The sequence below is a fragment of the Rhinolophus ferrumequinum genome, chromosome 6 (genome assembly GCF_004115265.2).
Source record: "Rhinolophus ferrumequinum isolate MPI-CBG mRhiFer1 chromosome 6, mRhiFer1_v1.p, whole genome shotgun sequence".
NCBI lineage: Eukaryota > Metazoa > Chordata > Mammalia > Chiroptera > Rhinolophidae > Rhinolophus > Rhinolophus ferrumequinum.
In genome coordinates, this window is record NC_046289.1 from 61,525,638 (window position 1) to 61,542,828 (window position 17,191).

A 17,191-nucleotide genomic window follows, 5' to 3' on the forward strand; every position below is an offset into this window, starting at 1 on the left:
AAGTATAGAATAGACAGAAAATGACTGTGGAGTAGGTGTCCCTGGACTGAGTATTTTTTTCCCAAAGGAAAAAAATATAAATTTAACTTCCTTTCTTTTTAACATACACAATTTAATTCTATGGAGCTGTTATTAATAGTATTTATTTTTTACTTTAACCTTCTCTTATATCGGCATTATTTATGAGAAAATAGTATTAAGTTCAGGATTTTATAATTTCATTCAAATTCTTCTTCAAAGGATTCCCCATTACTATTGATGATGGAGATGTATGAACTGTGTATGTTCTTCAAGAATTATAAGGAAGCTGAAGTTAAACTACTGGAGTTCCAGAAGAGCCTCGAAACTGTAAGTTGGAATTATCATGCTTTTTCTCGCTGATCTGAAATTTGTTATAGTGGCCTGTTGTCTGCTAGTAGTCAGGATGTGGCAGCAGATGAATAGCTGTTATGTGGCATAATTCAAACAAAATCATTAGTGGTGTCCCAGAGATAGGCACGGGAGGAGTTGCAGTAGCCTTGCCTACAGCACCTTAGTTGCCAGGGATGACAGAGAGGTTTTATCTAAGGTGCTAACTCTGATCAGTATTTTGCTGCTGCAGCCAAGCTCAGTGGGAAAGGGATTAATGCTATCTGCTCTGAATGCTAGAGTGGAGTGTGGTGGTACATCGGCCACATTCTGCCATTCCAAGATAGTTCCATCAGTGTTGAGTGTGAAAGGTGTCTAATACTGCTTTATTCACGGTGACAGAAAATAATGGCTTTTTTCATCAACACTCCTCATGGTCCCGTCCAAATGATGCTGAGCCTTGTGGTCAATTTCAGGCTGTACCTATCGATGCTTGGCTTGCTTCAGGCCTATTTATCATGTAAAACTAATTGATCCTATGGAAAAAAAAAGTTATGAGACAGGAAAAGAATTAGCCTTAGTCCTGCTTGGGGTTTTGGCACTAATGCCTTCTTTACCCCAAAAGAGCTCTATGATAAATGAGACAAAACTATACACTGATTCGTCTGACCACTACACTGTACACCTGAAACTCATATAAAATATTGAATGTCAACTGTAACTGAAAAAAAAAATTAAAAAACAACTATATACTACCCAACAAGTATATCACAATGGAACCTCAGTATAGGCTTTTGTTCTCAATCACATTGGTCTTAACTGTAGTGAAGATTTCAAAGCTATGGTATTATTTGAAAATGCAGAATCAGATATGCCCACTGTTCCTACATAATAGAAGATAGGGACATTAATTTCCTTGGTCTATCACTGTCTATTACTGGGGCCCTCATTCCTAGCAGGTGTCTTCTTCTTTCTTTTTTGTTGTGGTCAAATACACATAACATTTACCATCTTAGCCATTTTTAAGTGTATAGTTCAGTGGTATTAAATACATTCACATTGTTGTACAGTCATTACCACCATCCATCTCCATAACTCTTTGCATCTTGTAAAACTGAAAGTCTATAGCCACTAAACAATACTCCCTATTCTCCCCTACCCTTAGCCACCGGCAACTACCATTCTGCTTTCGGTGTTTATGATTTTGGCTACTCTAAGTACTCATATAAGTGGAATCATACAGGATTTGTCTTTATTTAGTATAACATCCTCAAAATTCATCCGTGTTGTAGCAATATGCCAGCGTTTTCTTCCTTTTTAATGCTAAATAATATTCCAGTGTGTGTGTGTACATATACACACACATACAACATTTTGTTAATCTATTCATTCATAGGTGGACATTTGGGTTGCTTCCACATTTTAGCTATTGTGAATAATGCTGCTATGAACATGGTATACAAATATCTCTCCAAGGTCCTGCTTTCAATTTTTTTGGGTATCTACTCAGGAGTGGAATTGCTGGATGGTATGGTAATTATATTTTTAATATTTTGAGGAACTACCATACTGTTTTCCACAGTGACTGTACCATTTTACATTCCCACCAATAGTGCACAAGAGTTCTAATTTCTCCACATCCTCGCCAACATTTGTTTTCTGTGTTTTTCTTTTATAGTAGTCATACTAATGGGTATGAGGCGGTGTCTCATTGTAGTTTTGATATGCACGTCCCTAATGATTAATGATATTGAGCATATCTTCATGTGCTTATTGGCCACTTGTAAATATGCTTTGGAGAAATGTCTGTTCAAGTCCTTTGCCCATTTTTGAATCAAGTTATTTGGTTTTTAGTTTTTGAGTTTTAGAAATTCTCTATATATTCTGGATATTAATCCTGATTTGCAGTTATTTTCTCCCATCCTGTGACTTGCCTTTTTAACCTGTTGATAATGTCTTTTTATGCACAAAATTTTAAAATTCTAAAATTTTCAAGAAGTCCAATTTGTATATTTTTTCATTATCTGTGCCTTTGGTGTCATATCCAAGAAATCGTTGCCAAATCCAGTGTTGTGAAACTTTTGTCCTGTTTTTTTCTAGGAGTTTTATTGTTTTATATATTATATTTAGGTCTTTGGCCCCAAATTTGGCCCTATTTGGAGTTAATTTTTGTATATCTTGTTAGGTAATGTTCCAACTTTATTCTTTTGCATGCACTTACCCAGTTTTGCCAGCACCTTTTTTTTTTCTTTTTTCTTTTTTTAAGGAAGGCACAGTTTACAGTGGCCCATGCGGGGATCAAACCGGCAACCGTGTGCTACCAACACCCGCCGCTCTAATCAGCTGAGCTAACCGGCCAACCCCATGCCAGCACCTTTTGTTGATAAGACTATCCTTTCCTCATTGGAGTTGGCACCCTTCTCAAAAACTATTTAGCCATATGCAAGGATTTATTTCTGGGTTTTCTGTTCTATCCATTGGTCTATGTGTCTGTCTTTATCCTAATACCACACTATTTTGATTACCGTAACTTTGTGTAAGTTATAAAAGGAGGAAAAAGTCCTATAGTTTTGTTCTTTCTCAAGGTTGTGTGACTATTCAGGATCCCTTGAGATTCCATATGATTTTAGGATGGGTTTTTCTATTTCTGTAAAAAAAAAAAAAAAAATCATTGGGATTTTAATAGGGATTTCATTGAATCTGTAGATCGCTTTGGATAATATTGACATGTAGACATTAGATTTCCAGTCCTTGAGCATGGGTTGTGTTTCCGTTTATTTATATCTTTTAATTTCTTTCAGCAGCATTTTTAGTTTTCATTGTACAAGTCTTTTACCTCCTTTGTTAATTCCTAAATATTTTATTCTATTTGATGTTATTGGAAATGCAATTGTTTTTGTAATTTACTTTTCAGATTTTCATTGTTTTTATATAGAAATGAAACTGATTTTTGTGTGTTAACTTTGTATCCTGCTACTTTGCTGAATTCATTAATTCTAAATGTTTTTGTGGAATCGTTAGGGTTTTCTACGTATAAAATCATATCTTCTGCAAACAGAGATAATTTTACTTTTTTCTTTCCGATTTGGATGCCTTTTATTTCTTTTTCTTGCTTAAAAGCTCTGGCTAAAACTTCCAGCACTAATAGAAGTGGTGAAAGTGGGCATCCTTGCCTTGTTCCTGATCTTAGAGGACTGCTTTCAGTCTTTCACCATTGAATCAGCTGTTTACTGTGGATTTTTCATATATAGATTTTATTTTATGGAGGTAGTTTCCTTCTATTCTGCATATATTGCGTGTTTTTATCATAAAATGGTGTTGAATTTTGTCAGATACTTTTTCTGCATTAATTGAGATGATCATGTGGTTTTTTTCTTTCATTCTGTTGATGTGATATACATTGATTTTTGTATGTTGAACTTTCCTTGCATTCCAGGAATAAATCCCATTTGGTAAGAGTATATAATCTTTTTAACATGCTTGAATTCAGTTTGCTAGTATTTTGAGGATTTTTGCATCAATATTCATAAAGGACATTAGTATATAGTTTTCTGGTAGTGTCTTTGTCTTTAGTGTCAACATTGTGTTGGTTTTGCAGAATGAGTTAGGCAGTGTTCTGTCCTCTTCAGTTTTTTGTTAAAGTTTGAGAAGAGTTGGTATTAATATTTTAAATGTTTGGTATAGAATTCTCCAGTGAATTCTCCAGTGAAGCCATAAGGTCCAAGCTTTTCTTTGCTGGGAGATTTTTCACTGCTGATTTACTTTCCTTACTAGTTATAGGTCTCTTCAGATTATCTATTTCTTTGTAATTTAGTCTTGGTAGGTTTTGTGTTTCTAGGAATTTGTCAATTTCATGTAGGTTATCCAGTTTTTCAGCATACAGTTTTTCATAGTACTCTCTTATCCTTTTTATTTCTGTAGAATAGGTAGTAATGTCCCTACTTTCATTTATGATTTAAGTAATTTGAGTCTTCTCTCTTTTTAAAAATGTGCTGTTTAATTTTCACAGTTTTGTGAGTTTTCCAGTTTCCTTTTGTTATTGACTTCTAACTTAATCCCGTTGTTGTCAGAGAAGATACTTTGTATGGTATCTTATCTTTTAAAATCCATTTAGGCTTAATTTGTAGCCTAACATATAGTCTGTTGTGGAAAATACTCCATGTGCACTTGAGAAGAATATGTTTTTTATTGTTTCCTTCTGTCTGGTTATTCTGTCAATTATTGTGAGTGTGGTATAATAATAGTTGGAGACTATTATTATAGAACTGTCCATTTCTCCCTTCAGTTTCATCAGTTTTTGCTTCATATATTTTGATGGTGTGTCATTAGGTGTGTAAATGTTTATAATTGTTATATTTTCTTGTTGTATTGAATCGTCTATTACAATATAATGACTTTCTTTGCCTCTTGTAACCTATTTTGATTTAAAGTCTATTTTGTCTAATATTAGTATAACCACCCCTATTCTCTTTTGGTTACTATTTTCATGGAACACCTTTACCCATCTTTTCACTTTGAATGTATGTCTTTGAATCTCAGTGAGTCTCTTGCAGATAGCATATAGTTGGATCATTTTATTCATGCTGCCAATCCTTGTCTTTTAATTGGAGCGTTTAATTTATATTTAAAGTAATTACTGACAGGGGGGACTTTTTTCATTGTGCTATTTTCTATATGCCTTAAAGCTTTTAAGTCCTTAATTTCTTGCATTACTGTCTTCTTTTATGTTTAGTTGATTTTTTATAGTGAAATGTTTAAATTCCTTTCTCATTTCATTTTGTGTCTATTCTATAGCTATTTTCTTTGTGATTACCATGGCGAATTACACTTAACATCCAGAAGTTACACTGTAATTTTAATTTATACCAGCTTACCTTCAATAACATACAAAACTCCTTTACAGCTCTATCCCCACCCCTTTTTGTTTTTGTCACAAAATTACATATTTATACATTGTGTACCCCCAAACTTAAACTAACTCTTTTCAGTGCATTAGTCTCTTAAATTATGAAGAAAACAAAATTTGGTGTTATAAACCAAGTTGCAGTTATATTAGCTTTTATACTAATATTAGTTTTTTTTTAAATGTATTAGTCACTTAAATCGTATAAAAAACGAAACAAAAAAACATTGCTACAATAATACTAGCTTTAATAATTGCCTGTGTATTTACCTTTTTTGAGCTCTTTATTTCTCCATACAACTTCAAAGTACTATCTTGTGTCCTTTCATTTTACTGTGCAGGACGCCATTGCGTATTTCTGAGAGAGGTCAAGAACTCTCTCAGCTTTTGTCTACATGGAAATGTCTTTTCTCCCTGAGTTTTCAAGGGTAGTTTTGCCAGATATAGAGTTCTTGGTTGACAGTTTTTGTTTGTTTGTTTTGTTCTGTTAATTTGGGCACTTTAAGTGTATTGACCCATTGTCTCCAAAGTTTCTGGTGAGAAATCTGCCAATAATCTTATTGCGGATAACTTGTATGTGATTACCACTTCTCTCTCAATGCCTTTAAGATCCTCTCTTTGTATTTGAAAGTTTGATTATAATGTCTTAGCTTAGGTCTTTTTGAGTTCATCCTTAAAAAAAAGAAGAACCCAAAACGTTAATAGCAGTTTTATTTGTAGTAGCCAGGGCCTGGAACCAACTAAGTGTCCTTCAGCAGGTGAATGGTTAAGCAAACTGTGGTGCATACATACTATGGGATACTGTTCAGCAATACAAGGGAATGAACTAGATGTTTACAACAACCTGGATGAATCTCCAGGTAATCATACTAAGTGGAAAAAAAAAGGATTCCATTTAAATAACATTCTTGAAATGACAGAATTTTAAAAATGGTGGTAAAAGTTGTGGTTGCCTTGGATTAGACTGAGGATGGGTGGTAGATAAGTTTATAAAAAGGCAATAGGAGGGATCCGTGCGGTGATGGAAAAGTTCTGTATCTTGACTGTGGTGGTGGATACAGGAGCCTACACAGGTGCTGACATTGAATAGAACACACACACGCCACGAGGGCAAGTAAAACTGGGAAAATCTGAATAAGTTTGGTGAGTATTATCAATGTAAATATTGTTGTGAGGTTATACCATAGTGAGGTTATACCATAGTGTTTAACAAAATGTTCTTATTGGGGGAAACTGAGTAAAATATACAGAGAATCTCTTTTGCGTGATTCTTAGAACTGCATGTAAAAGAGTGATCTTAATAAAATTTTAAGTTAAAAAAAGTTAATTTTCTTCTCATCACCTGACTATATAGAGCCATTTTCTTGTTTGTTTTCCATCAAAACCTAAGCCTGTGGTACACAGCGTTAGCACTCATCATGGCAGTTGCTTGCCTTTGCTCCCTCTGAGTTCAATGAGGCCTTGTCACTTCTTTGAGTTCATCTTAATTGGAGTTTGTTGAGCTTCTTGGATGTTTATATTCATGTCTTTCATCAAATTCAGGTAGTTTTCAGCCATTGTTTCTTCAAATGTTTTCTCCATTCTCTCTTCTTCCAGGACTCCCATGATACGTAGTTGGTCCTCTTGCTGGTAACCCTCACGTCCCTTAGGCTTAGTTTGCTTTTCCCCAATCTTTTTCTTCCTCAGACTTGATCATTTCCATTATCCTATCTTGAAGTTTGCAGATTCTTTTTTCTGCCTGCTAAAAGCTGTATTTGAATCCCTCTGGTGAATTTTTCATTTCAGTTATTGTACTTTTTCAGCTCCAGAATTTCTTTTTTGTTTCTTTTTAGGTTTTCTCTTTATCGTTATTTCCATTTTGTTTACACATTTTTTTTTTTTTTTGACATTCTCCACATCTTTTTTAGTTCTTTGAGCATCTTTAAAGTCTTTGTTTAGTGTGTCTGTCATGAGGTCCTTTTCAGGGACAGTTTCTGTTGATTTATTTTTTTTTTCTTTGAAGGCGCCATGCCATACCTTCCTGTTTCTTTGCATGCCTTGAGATTTTCTGTTGAATGCTGGATATATGAATCTAATAATGTGGTTATTCTGGAAATCAGATTCTTCCCCTCTCCCAGGGTTTGCTATTTTTTTGTTACTATTTTTGTTTATTATTTTTTTTAATGTCATAGGTTGTCTCTGTGCCGAGGATCAGCCTGAGTCTTCTCAGGCCTTTCCCTGGATATGTACAATCACTTTCTAATTTTCCTCGTATATGGAGCTGTTTTATGATGTCTTAATTTTTCATGTCTGACTCCTGAAAGAGGAAAAAGCAAAAAGTGAAGGGGGATAAAAAGGGTGCCAGTCCCTTAGGTCCCCTGGAAGTCACTTTAACTGGAGGGATGGGGCTTGCAACAATGGGGGAGGTGGAACAACAGTGGCTGCACCTGTTTGGTTAAAAGCAGCAGTCAGATTAGAGCACAGATCTCTCAGATTTGGAAGACAGAGTCTTCCCCACCTCCTCTAATTCCTGTAAGCTACGTGCAAGCTGCTTTAGGAACACCTGCATAGCTGCAGACAACATGGCTAAGGTTGAGGGATGGGTAACAGCTACTGTGCGCAGGACTGAAATTGACCAAAATTATCATAATTTACCTTCAAGTCTTACTCTGGAAATTGCAAACCTTCAATAGACTCCAGAGTTCCAAAATAGTTGCATTAGACAGTCTGCCAATGCAATTGTTATCTAGATGGGGAGACAGATTACTAATGCTTTCTACTCTGCCTTCTAACAGCCCCCATCCCCATTTTTAACAATTTTATTTTTTAGAGCAGTTTTAGTTCACAACAAAACTGAGAGGCAAGTACATGGATTTCCCATCTACCCCCTACCCACACACATGCACATCCTGCCCCATTATCAGTATCACTCACCAGAATGGTGCATTTGTTACCAAGATTAATTTACATTGACACATCATAATCACCCAAAGTCCATAGTTTACTTTTGGACATATGTATAATGATATATAGCCATCATTATAATATCATACAGAGAATTTTCACTGCCCTAAAAATTCTCAGTTCTGCCTATTCATCCCTCCCAACCCCAAACCCCTGGCAACCACTGATTTTTTTACTGTCTCCATAGTTTTGCCTTTTCCAAAATGTGGTATAATTGGAATCATATAGAATTTACTTTTCAGATTGGCTTCTTTCACTTAGTAATATGCATCTAAGTTTTCTTAACTGTCTTTCATGGGTTGATAGCTCATTTCTTTTTAATGCTGAATAATAATTACACTTTCTGCAGTCTATTTATCCATTCTCCTACTGAAGGACATCTTGGTTGCTTCCCGGTTTTGGCAATTATGAATATAGCTGCTCTGAACATCCCTGTGCAGGTTTTTGTGTGGACATGTTTTCAACTCCTGTAGGTAAATACCAAGGAGCATGGTTGCTGGATCACATGGTTTAAGAGTAAGTTTTGTAAGAAACCACCAGACTATCTTCCAAAGAGCCTGTACCATTTTGCATTCCCACCAGCAATGACTAAGAGTTCCTGTGGCTCCATCTTCTTTCCAGACTTTAGTGTTGTCAGTATTCTAGATTTTGGCGATTCTAATAGGTATGTTGTGATATGTCATTGTTGTCTTAATTTGCATCTCCCTGAGGAGTTATGATATTGAGCCCTTTTTCATATGCTTATTTGCCATCTGTATATCTTCTTTGGTGAGTTGTTGTTATTGGCCTGTTTTTTTTTAAATACAGTTGTTTGTTTTCCTATTGTTTAAAGAGTTCTTTGTACATTTGGATAACAGTTCTTTATCAGATGTGTCTTTTGCAAATATTTTCTCCCAGTCTGTGGCTTGTCTTCTGATACACTTGACGTTGTCTTTTGTAGAGCAGAAGTTTTTAATTTTAATGAAGTCCTGCTTATCAATTATTTGTTTCATGGATTATGTCTTTGGTGTTGTATCTAAAAAGTCAACACCATATCCAAGTTCATCTTAAGTTTTCTCCTATATTATCTCTCCTAGGAGTTTTATAGTTTTGCGTTTTACAGTTAGGTCCTGCCAGGTATCTTCTTATCCTTGCCCGACTGCCCCTGCTCCAGCCTGCTGCAGAGGGGCAGTGCGGCTGCTCCATCCCTGCCTCAGACCTTTACTTCCATATATTATTTCCTTTAATCAGTTCCATCATCTGCCTGCTGTAATCACTCTTCTTAGAGCAACAGAGGTATGTAAACAGTAAAGACTAAGAAGTCATGTCTAATTGAAACTAATGAGGCCTGCTACTTGGGGTCATTTTCGTATCAATATTTTTAGCATTTGATTGAAATGACATAAATCCAGGCCTCTCTGACATCCTTCTCAAGTGATAGTCGAAACTACAAGCAAACTAGCAGAACCAGTTCAGCAATGTTAAGCAAGTCTTTCTAAGAGGTCTTTATATGTGAATTTTGAATCTTCTGGACTCAAGGGCAGGCTTAGAGGCTTTTTTGAGAAGTTCTTAAGTGAAACCTGTCTGGTTAATTTCACAGCAACTAAACAGGGCTATTAGTTTGGCAGTCAGTAACTGGGGGTATTTATATCAGTTCACTCCGTAGTCTTTAGGTCTCTTTCCTATCTTTGACTTTCACACACACAGTTCTCTACACCAGTACACCCCACAAAGAGATAAACAACACAGCTGCTGAGGAGGGCTTATTTTTGCTGCTCTTCTAAGCCACACCACTGATTCCTACCTTTTAGAAAGGACCTGAAGAAGCATCTCCCTTTGTGATAGGAGATGACTTTTGATGGTACCTTGGTTTTCTTAGATATTCCCACATTTGGAAGTTTTGATTTGCTGTTCCTGTGAAACCACTTTCCCTAACCCTCTGTTTTTTTCGTAGCTTGAAACAGCAACCATAAGGGTCCACACTGTCATCCCTGTCCCATGGCTGAAGGAGCAGGCGTGTTTTCTTTTGAGGCTTATGCTGCAGCAGTGTAGGACCCAGTATGAGCTGGGGAAGCTTTTACAGCTGTTTGTTGGAATAGAGCATCTCTTCTGTGATGGTAAGACAATCCTTACAGTTAAGTTGTAGTTAAGAAGTTAGCTTTCTTAATCTTGAAAAATATTTAGAAGGACATTCAGGAAATTAAAATGCACATGATATATAACATTACATTTATAGTCTGTAATGGGGTTTGAAGAAGTTACAAAACTTCGGTCATGCTTAAAGCATTCAAAACATAGGCCAACAGGATGTAACATAAATAATAGAACTATCTATTCATGCTAAGCAATTGTCAAATAGCCATATTTTTCCCCCTGGCTAGCCTCTTCATTACCCTGTCACTGTCATTCTTTTCTCTGACAAGTAACCTTAACATGTCTTCACTGCTCAGGGTCACAGACTTGTTTCAGAAATACCTAATTCATTTTGAAGTTTTCAGAGATAAACTGTGCTTAATTTTTGCAGGTGTCTCCAGACATTGGCAGTTTCTAAGCTTGTTGCTTATTGAAATCAATGTTGCCTTACCCTTTTCTACTTGTTTGATAACTTCAAGTTTTTAGTGAATGATGTTATTCTTTTACACTAGATTCAGACATTTTCATTCCTACGGTTATTTTATCACATTTAAACTCACAGATGTTCAACTGGAGAACTCAGATTTGCACAAAACACTGACAGAATGCTGCTTCAGTGCCAGTGTTGTAGGCTGTGGAGCTGATGACTGGAAAAAGGGGTATTTCCTAAATGTAGTGTATAGAAAGAAGTTCCTTTTAACATATACGTAGGTGTCTTCATTGATCTTTAGTAATTTTAATTTTTTTCAGAAATGAATTTCCTATTTTCCTGCCAGAGTTATTCTATCCTTAAAAAATTGCAAAGATTGTCGACATTGTTAACATTACTATAATGCTTTTATTCATATAACTAAGTTATTTCCATTTTTATAGAATATTTGTGTGTGTGTATACCATGTATGTGTTTAGGGAAAAGAAATAGGTTTTTAAAAAACCTGTGTTTTATATGATGCCAGCAAAGAAACCCAGCATGCTCACACTGGTGCTTATTGGGCAGGATGTCTCACTGTCCCTGGAACTACCTAAATCAGATGACAGCTGCAGGTGACATCGGTAATAGGCTCCTACAGAATGTTTCCCCCCCTTTACGGTAGGGTACACGTAGGCTCTGCACAGACTATTTGGGAGTGGGAGCAAACGCAGTCATATAAGTTGCTGGCAGAGAATTCCTAATGTTACTGATGATAAGAACTTCCCAGGGACGTCAGGAAGAGCTCAGCTGGGTCTCACTGGGTTAGTAGCTCGGTGTCTGGAGGAGCCAGTGATACGCCATTCTGAACACAATGGGCTGCATTAGAGTTCTGGCTATGGGCAGCTGCAGTGTCAACTGCCCTGCAAGTTCTGTGTCTTAATCCACATGGCGGCCGCATTGAATGAATGAGTGAACAATCATAACAACAGATTTGTTCAAGGTAGGATAGAAAATCCAGAAAGAGATGGAACTAACCTGAATGGTCAAATCTTCCCCAGGTTGACTGAGTTGCTACTACATAGTAGGCCACCAACCTCTGCTCTGTGTTTAAAGCCAGATGTCTAGATTGATCCATGGGCTAAGCTCTTACAGTTCTTACTATATAGGAGCTGCCTACGGCTTCCCCTGCTAGTCAATGACCAGAGTAGAAAAATAGATTTTTTTTTTCCTTTAAACATAGTATTATGTTAAACATATTTCTCTGCTGATATTTAGTTACTCTTGAAATGCCATCGTGGCATTTTATTGATTGAATGTTTATATCCTCTTCTCTTTGGCACAGGTCCAGATGTAAAGAAGCTATGTGTCCTTAGCCAAATTTTGAAGGATACATCCATAGCCATTAATCATGTAATTATTACCAGCTATAGCCTTGAGAATTTTCAGCATGAATGTAGATCTATTTTGGAAAAACTGGAGACAAATGGACAGTTTGCTTTGGCCAGGAGGGTAGCAGAATTAGCTGAGTTACCTGTGGACAACTTGGTTATTGAAGAGGTAACATAAGTCTTTTAAGATATTTTAAAAATCTTTGCTTTTTGAACCAGCATTAAACAAATAATCAAATGAGATATGTAATTTATAGGAGATAAAGCTTTTATACTTTTGATACAATTAGTTTCAGAAACAGGATGAGCCCAGGATGCCCATTATTGAAGAACATATGCTTTAAATGTAATGTGAGCTTACAGGGTATGCTGCAACTATTTTCCTTTGAATAGAATTAAATATAAGGTGGCTTCTCCTTGAACCGTATTCAATTGATAAATTTAGAATTGTTTTTCATACCTTAACTTTTCAGATAAAATACACAGGATTATCTGTAGCCAAGTCCCATGTAGTCTGACTTGATTTGGTTTTTTAAAGCATGGCAGCATTTATGATACTTCTTTATCTAGGAAAGACTCAGATTCACTTTGTTAAATTTCACAGATAACACAGGAAATGCAGACTTTAAGACACACTGACCAGTGGTCCCTGAAACAAGCAAGAATTGACTTCTGGAAAAAATGCCACGAGAATTTTAAGAAAAATTCCATTTCAAGCAAAGCAGCTACTTCCTTTTTCTCAGCCCAGGCCCTCATGGCATGTGAGTACCCAACTGAGGCAGGACAGAGCAGCATTGAGGAGCGCCGTCTGCTGCTCACCCTGGCAGGGCACTGGCTTGCTCAGGAGGACCCGGTGCCTGTAGAGAAGCTGGAGGAGCTGGAGAAGCAGATCTGGCTCTGCCGTATCATCCAGCACACCCTCAGAGGAAACCAGGAGGAAACAGTGCCCAGATTTTCTCAACAGATCTCAACTAGTGGTGAACTTTCCTTTGATACCTTAGCCAGTGAGTTTTCATTTTCCAAGTTGGCTGCTCTGAACACATCAAAATACTTAGAACTTAGTGGCCTTCCATCCAAAGAAACTTGTAAGAACAGACTGGATTGGAAGGAGCAGGAGTCATTAAACTTTTTGATTGGGCGCCTATTGGATGATGGCTGTGTGCATGAAGCGAGTAGAGTATGCCGGTATTTTCATTTCTACAACCAAGATGTCGCCTTGGTATTGCACTGCAGAGCACTGGCTTCAGGGGAAGCTACTGTGGATGACCTGCATCCAGAGATACATTCTCTCCTACAAAGTGCTGAGCTGCTGGAGGAAGAAGAACCTCGCCTTCCTCTAAGGAAAGTCCCAAGCAGTAAGTAAAGGAGATCAAATTGCCCTGAGTGTTGGCACTGTCTCCAGGAAGAAAAAGGTCCCTTTTGATATATTTATAGTTACACTAAGTTAAGAGCAACTCTTTTCCAGGCAATCCATAAACTAGGTAATTAACTAGTCAGTGAAGTAGAAACATTTATGTCTTTTAACTAGCTGTGTAATGAGTTCATTGAAATTTACTCTATACAAATAATCATGTTTCCAATTGTACATTAGTATATAGAAATATGGTTGATTTTTATGTTAACCTTGTATCCTGTGACCTTGCTAAACTCGATTATCCTAGGAGGTTACTTGTAGATTCCTTGGGATTTTCAACAGAGACAATCATGTGTATAAGTAGAGAGTGCTATTTCCACCTTTCCAGTCCTTTGTTTGCCTTTTGTATGCCTTTTGTTTCTTTTTCTTGCTTTACTGCACTGGCTAGGACTTCCAGTATGATGTTGGATATAAATGGTCAGAGTGGACATCCATACCTCGTTACTGATCTTAGGGAAAAAGCATGCAGTCTTTTATCATTAGGTATGATACTCATGTTTTGAAGATATGCTTTGTTATTCTGAGGGTATTTCCTTCTATTCGTAGTTTGCTGAGAGTTTTTGTCATAAGTTATTGTTGAATTTTGTCATGTTTTTTCTGTATCCATTGATATGATCATGTGGGTTTTTTTCTTCTTTACACTGTTAATATGTTGGATTACATTAATTGATTTTTTAATATTGATCCAGCTTTGTATTCCCAGGATAAAGCCCACTTGGTCACGGTGTGTTATTCTGTATTGATATATTAACTAGAATCAATGAGAATTTTTTGCATTTATGTTCATGAGGAATATTAATCTGTATTGTTTTGTACTGTCTTTGTCTCATTTTTGTATCAGGATAATGCTGGTTTCATGAGTTGGAAAGTATTCCCTCCTCTTCTGTTTTTCTGGAAAACATTATGTGGAATTGGTATTATTTCTTCTTTAAATATTTAGTAGAACTTACCAGCAAAACTATCTGAACCTGAAGATTTCTTTTTGGAATATTTTAAAATATGAATTTAATGTCTTTCATACTTGTATAACTCTTCAGGTTATCTTTTTCATCTTGCGTGAATTTTGGTAGTTTGTGGGTTTTGAGGAAACTTTTTTTCCTGTCTTTTAGGTTATTTGAACATTTTTTACTCTTCCATTTTAGTTTATTGTGACTTTGACAACATGTCTTTGTATAGTTCTTTTCAGTTGTTTGCTTTAGGGAGTATATTATACCTTATTAACTTTTCAGTCTAATCAAAGTCAATATTTTACCACCTCAACTGGAATGCAGAACCCTTACCATATAGAGATCACTTTACTTTTCTCCCTTTATATCCAAGTTGTCTTATTGCATTATATCTACATACATTGGAAACCCCATCAGACAATGCTAATCTTTGCTTTCAACCAAAAAAAGAAATACATTTTTTTCTTTATTAGTTTCAGGTGTATAAAACAATATAATAGACATTTCACCTGTCACAAAGTGATAACCCCTTTCCCCCAATCTGTTGCCCCTCTGACATTGCATATATTACAATTCCATTGTCTCAATTCCCCATGTTGTACTCCATATCCTGTGACTATATATACATATTAAATTATAGTTGACATACAATATTATTCAGCTTCAGTTTCAGGTGTACAGTGCAGTGGTCAGGCATCTACACCGTCCATGAAGTGGTCTTCCTAATAAGACATGTGCCCATCTGACATCCTATAAAATCTTTACAGCATTATTGATTAATTCCCCAAGCTGTCTTTCATATCCCCGTGGCAATAGTGTAGTTACCCTACAATTTATGCTGTCTAATCCCTTCCCCTTCTCCCTCATCCCCATCTAGCAACCATCAGTTTTTCCTCTGTATCTCTGAGACTATTTCTGTTTACTTTGCTCATGTATTCAGTTCTTTAGATTCCACAGATAAGTGAGATCATATGGTATTTGTCTTTCTCCAACTGACTTCTTTCACTTAGCATATGGTTCTCTAGGTCCATCCATATCATTGCACAAAAAATATATTTTTAAAACTCAAGAGGAAAATGATTTATTATATATATTCAGATATTTACAACTTTTACTGCCCCTCCCTCACTCTTGACGTTTCGAGTTTCCTTCTAGTTTCTTTTTCCTTCTGTCTGAAGGACTTTCCTTAGTAATTCTTTTAGAGTTTTCTGTTACCAACAGATTCTCTTAGTTTTTCTTCATTAGTTTTTCTTCATCTAAGAATGTCTCTATTTCACTTTCATTTCTGAAGGATGATTTTTGCTGGATATAGAAAGTTCATTATTTTCTTTCAGCAGTTAAAGATACTGTACCACTTCCTTTTGACCTCCATGGTATCTGATGAATAATCTGCAGTCATTTGAATCATTTTACCCCCTGTAGATAACGCATTTTTCTCTGGTTGCTTCCAAGTATTTTTTCTGTCTTTAGTCTTCAGCAGTTAGCTTCCAATGTGATGAGGCATGTATTTCCTTGGGTTTATCCTATTTGGGGTTCAGTGAACTTCTTGAACAAGTAGGTTTGTGTGTTTCACCAAATTTAAGTTGTTTTCAGACATTATTTTTTTCAAATATTTTTTCAGCACCACTCTTACTCCTCTCCTTCTGGGACTCCAATAGCATGAATCATAGAACTTTTGTTAGTGTCCCACAAGTCCCTGAGGCTTTGTTCAACTTTTTTTCCAATCTTTTTTTCTCTCTGTTGTTCATATTGGATAATTTCTGTTTGTTTATCTTCAATTTCACTGATTCTTTTCTCTGGCATTTCCATTCTGTTGAGATTTTTCATTTCTGTGGTTTTTAAAATTCAGTTATTTTTTAGTTCTAAAATTTCCATTTTATTCTTTATACCTTCCATTTCTTTGCTGAGACTTTTTTTGTTTCAAGAGCATTCATAGTTGCTTATTGCTGTAAAGCGTTATCAGATAATTTCAACATTTGTGTCACTTTAGTGCTGGGTGTCATCTGTTGTCTTTTCTCATATGAGTTGAGATTTTCCTATATTTTTGTATGCTGAGTAATTTTGTTTTGCGTCCTGGACAGTTTGAATAGTATGTTATGAAACTCTGGGTGTTATTTAAATCCTATGAAGAATGTTGATACTTTTTTAGCAGGCAATTGACCTGGTAGGTTCCGGCTACAAGTTCTAACCTACTTTCTGTAGGCTATGGGTCAGTTCAGTTTTCAGATCCTTCCTGGTTCTATTCGGATCCGTCCCGTGTATGTGCCATCCTGTGGTCAATCTGTGACCTGGATGGTGGTTTATTTGTTAATTCAGTTCTCAGAATCTTTGATATGCTGATGAGGATCAGATCTATACATGCAAAGCCCAGGAGCCCTAGCGTTTATAAACACCTTTTATTGCTTTCCTGAATCTCTCTCCCAAGTACTTTTGGGTTCCCTGAAGCTTCCTTTTTCATTCGTCTGGCCAAAAGCTGGAGGTTTTGATACCACATGCTGTCATGCCCTTCCCTGCCTGCATCCAGGGCCAACTGACAGGAGGATAATGCAAAAAGGAACGGGTTCACTCCACCCTCTCAGGACCAGAGCCCCTCTAATCTGAGAAAAAGGTTCCTCTCTGAGTTTTGGCTCTTGCCAGCTGTTGCTGCGGCCTCTACCACCACAGCCAAGGGGTTGCTTAGGAGTTGACATGAGAGAGAATGAGCATTAGGCGTTCCCTTTTCCA

The 17,191-nt window shown here is 36.4% G+C and overlaps 1 protein-coding gene across 2 annotated transcripts in view; it reads left to right on the forward strand.

Annotated features, from left to right (window-relative positions):
• Positions 1-17,191, forward strand: part of SPG11 (SPG11 vesicle trafficking associated, spatacsin) — a 75,210-nt gene that overhangs the window by 47,948 nt on the left and 10,071 nt on the right. For both annotated transcript variants that reach the window (XR_004423231.1, XM_033108529.1), the window contains exons 27-30: positions 241-348; positions 10,128-10,290; positions 12,061-12,275; positions 12,711-13,461. Coding sequence is in view for 1 of the 2 variants with exons in the window: in XM_033108529.1 (XP_032964420.1) it covers positions 241-348; positions 10,128-10,290; positions 12,061-12,275; positions 12,711-13,461 (1,237 nt within the window). In the remaining variant the exon portion in view is untranslated. The remainder of the gene's footprint in view (positions 1-240; positions 349-10,127; positions 10,291-12,060; positions 12,276-12,710; positions 13,462-17,191) is intronic.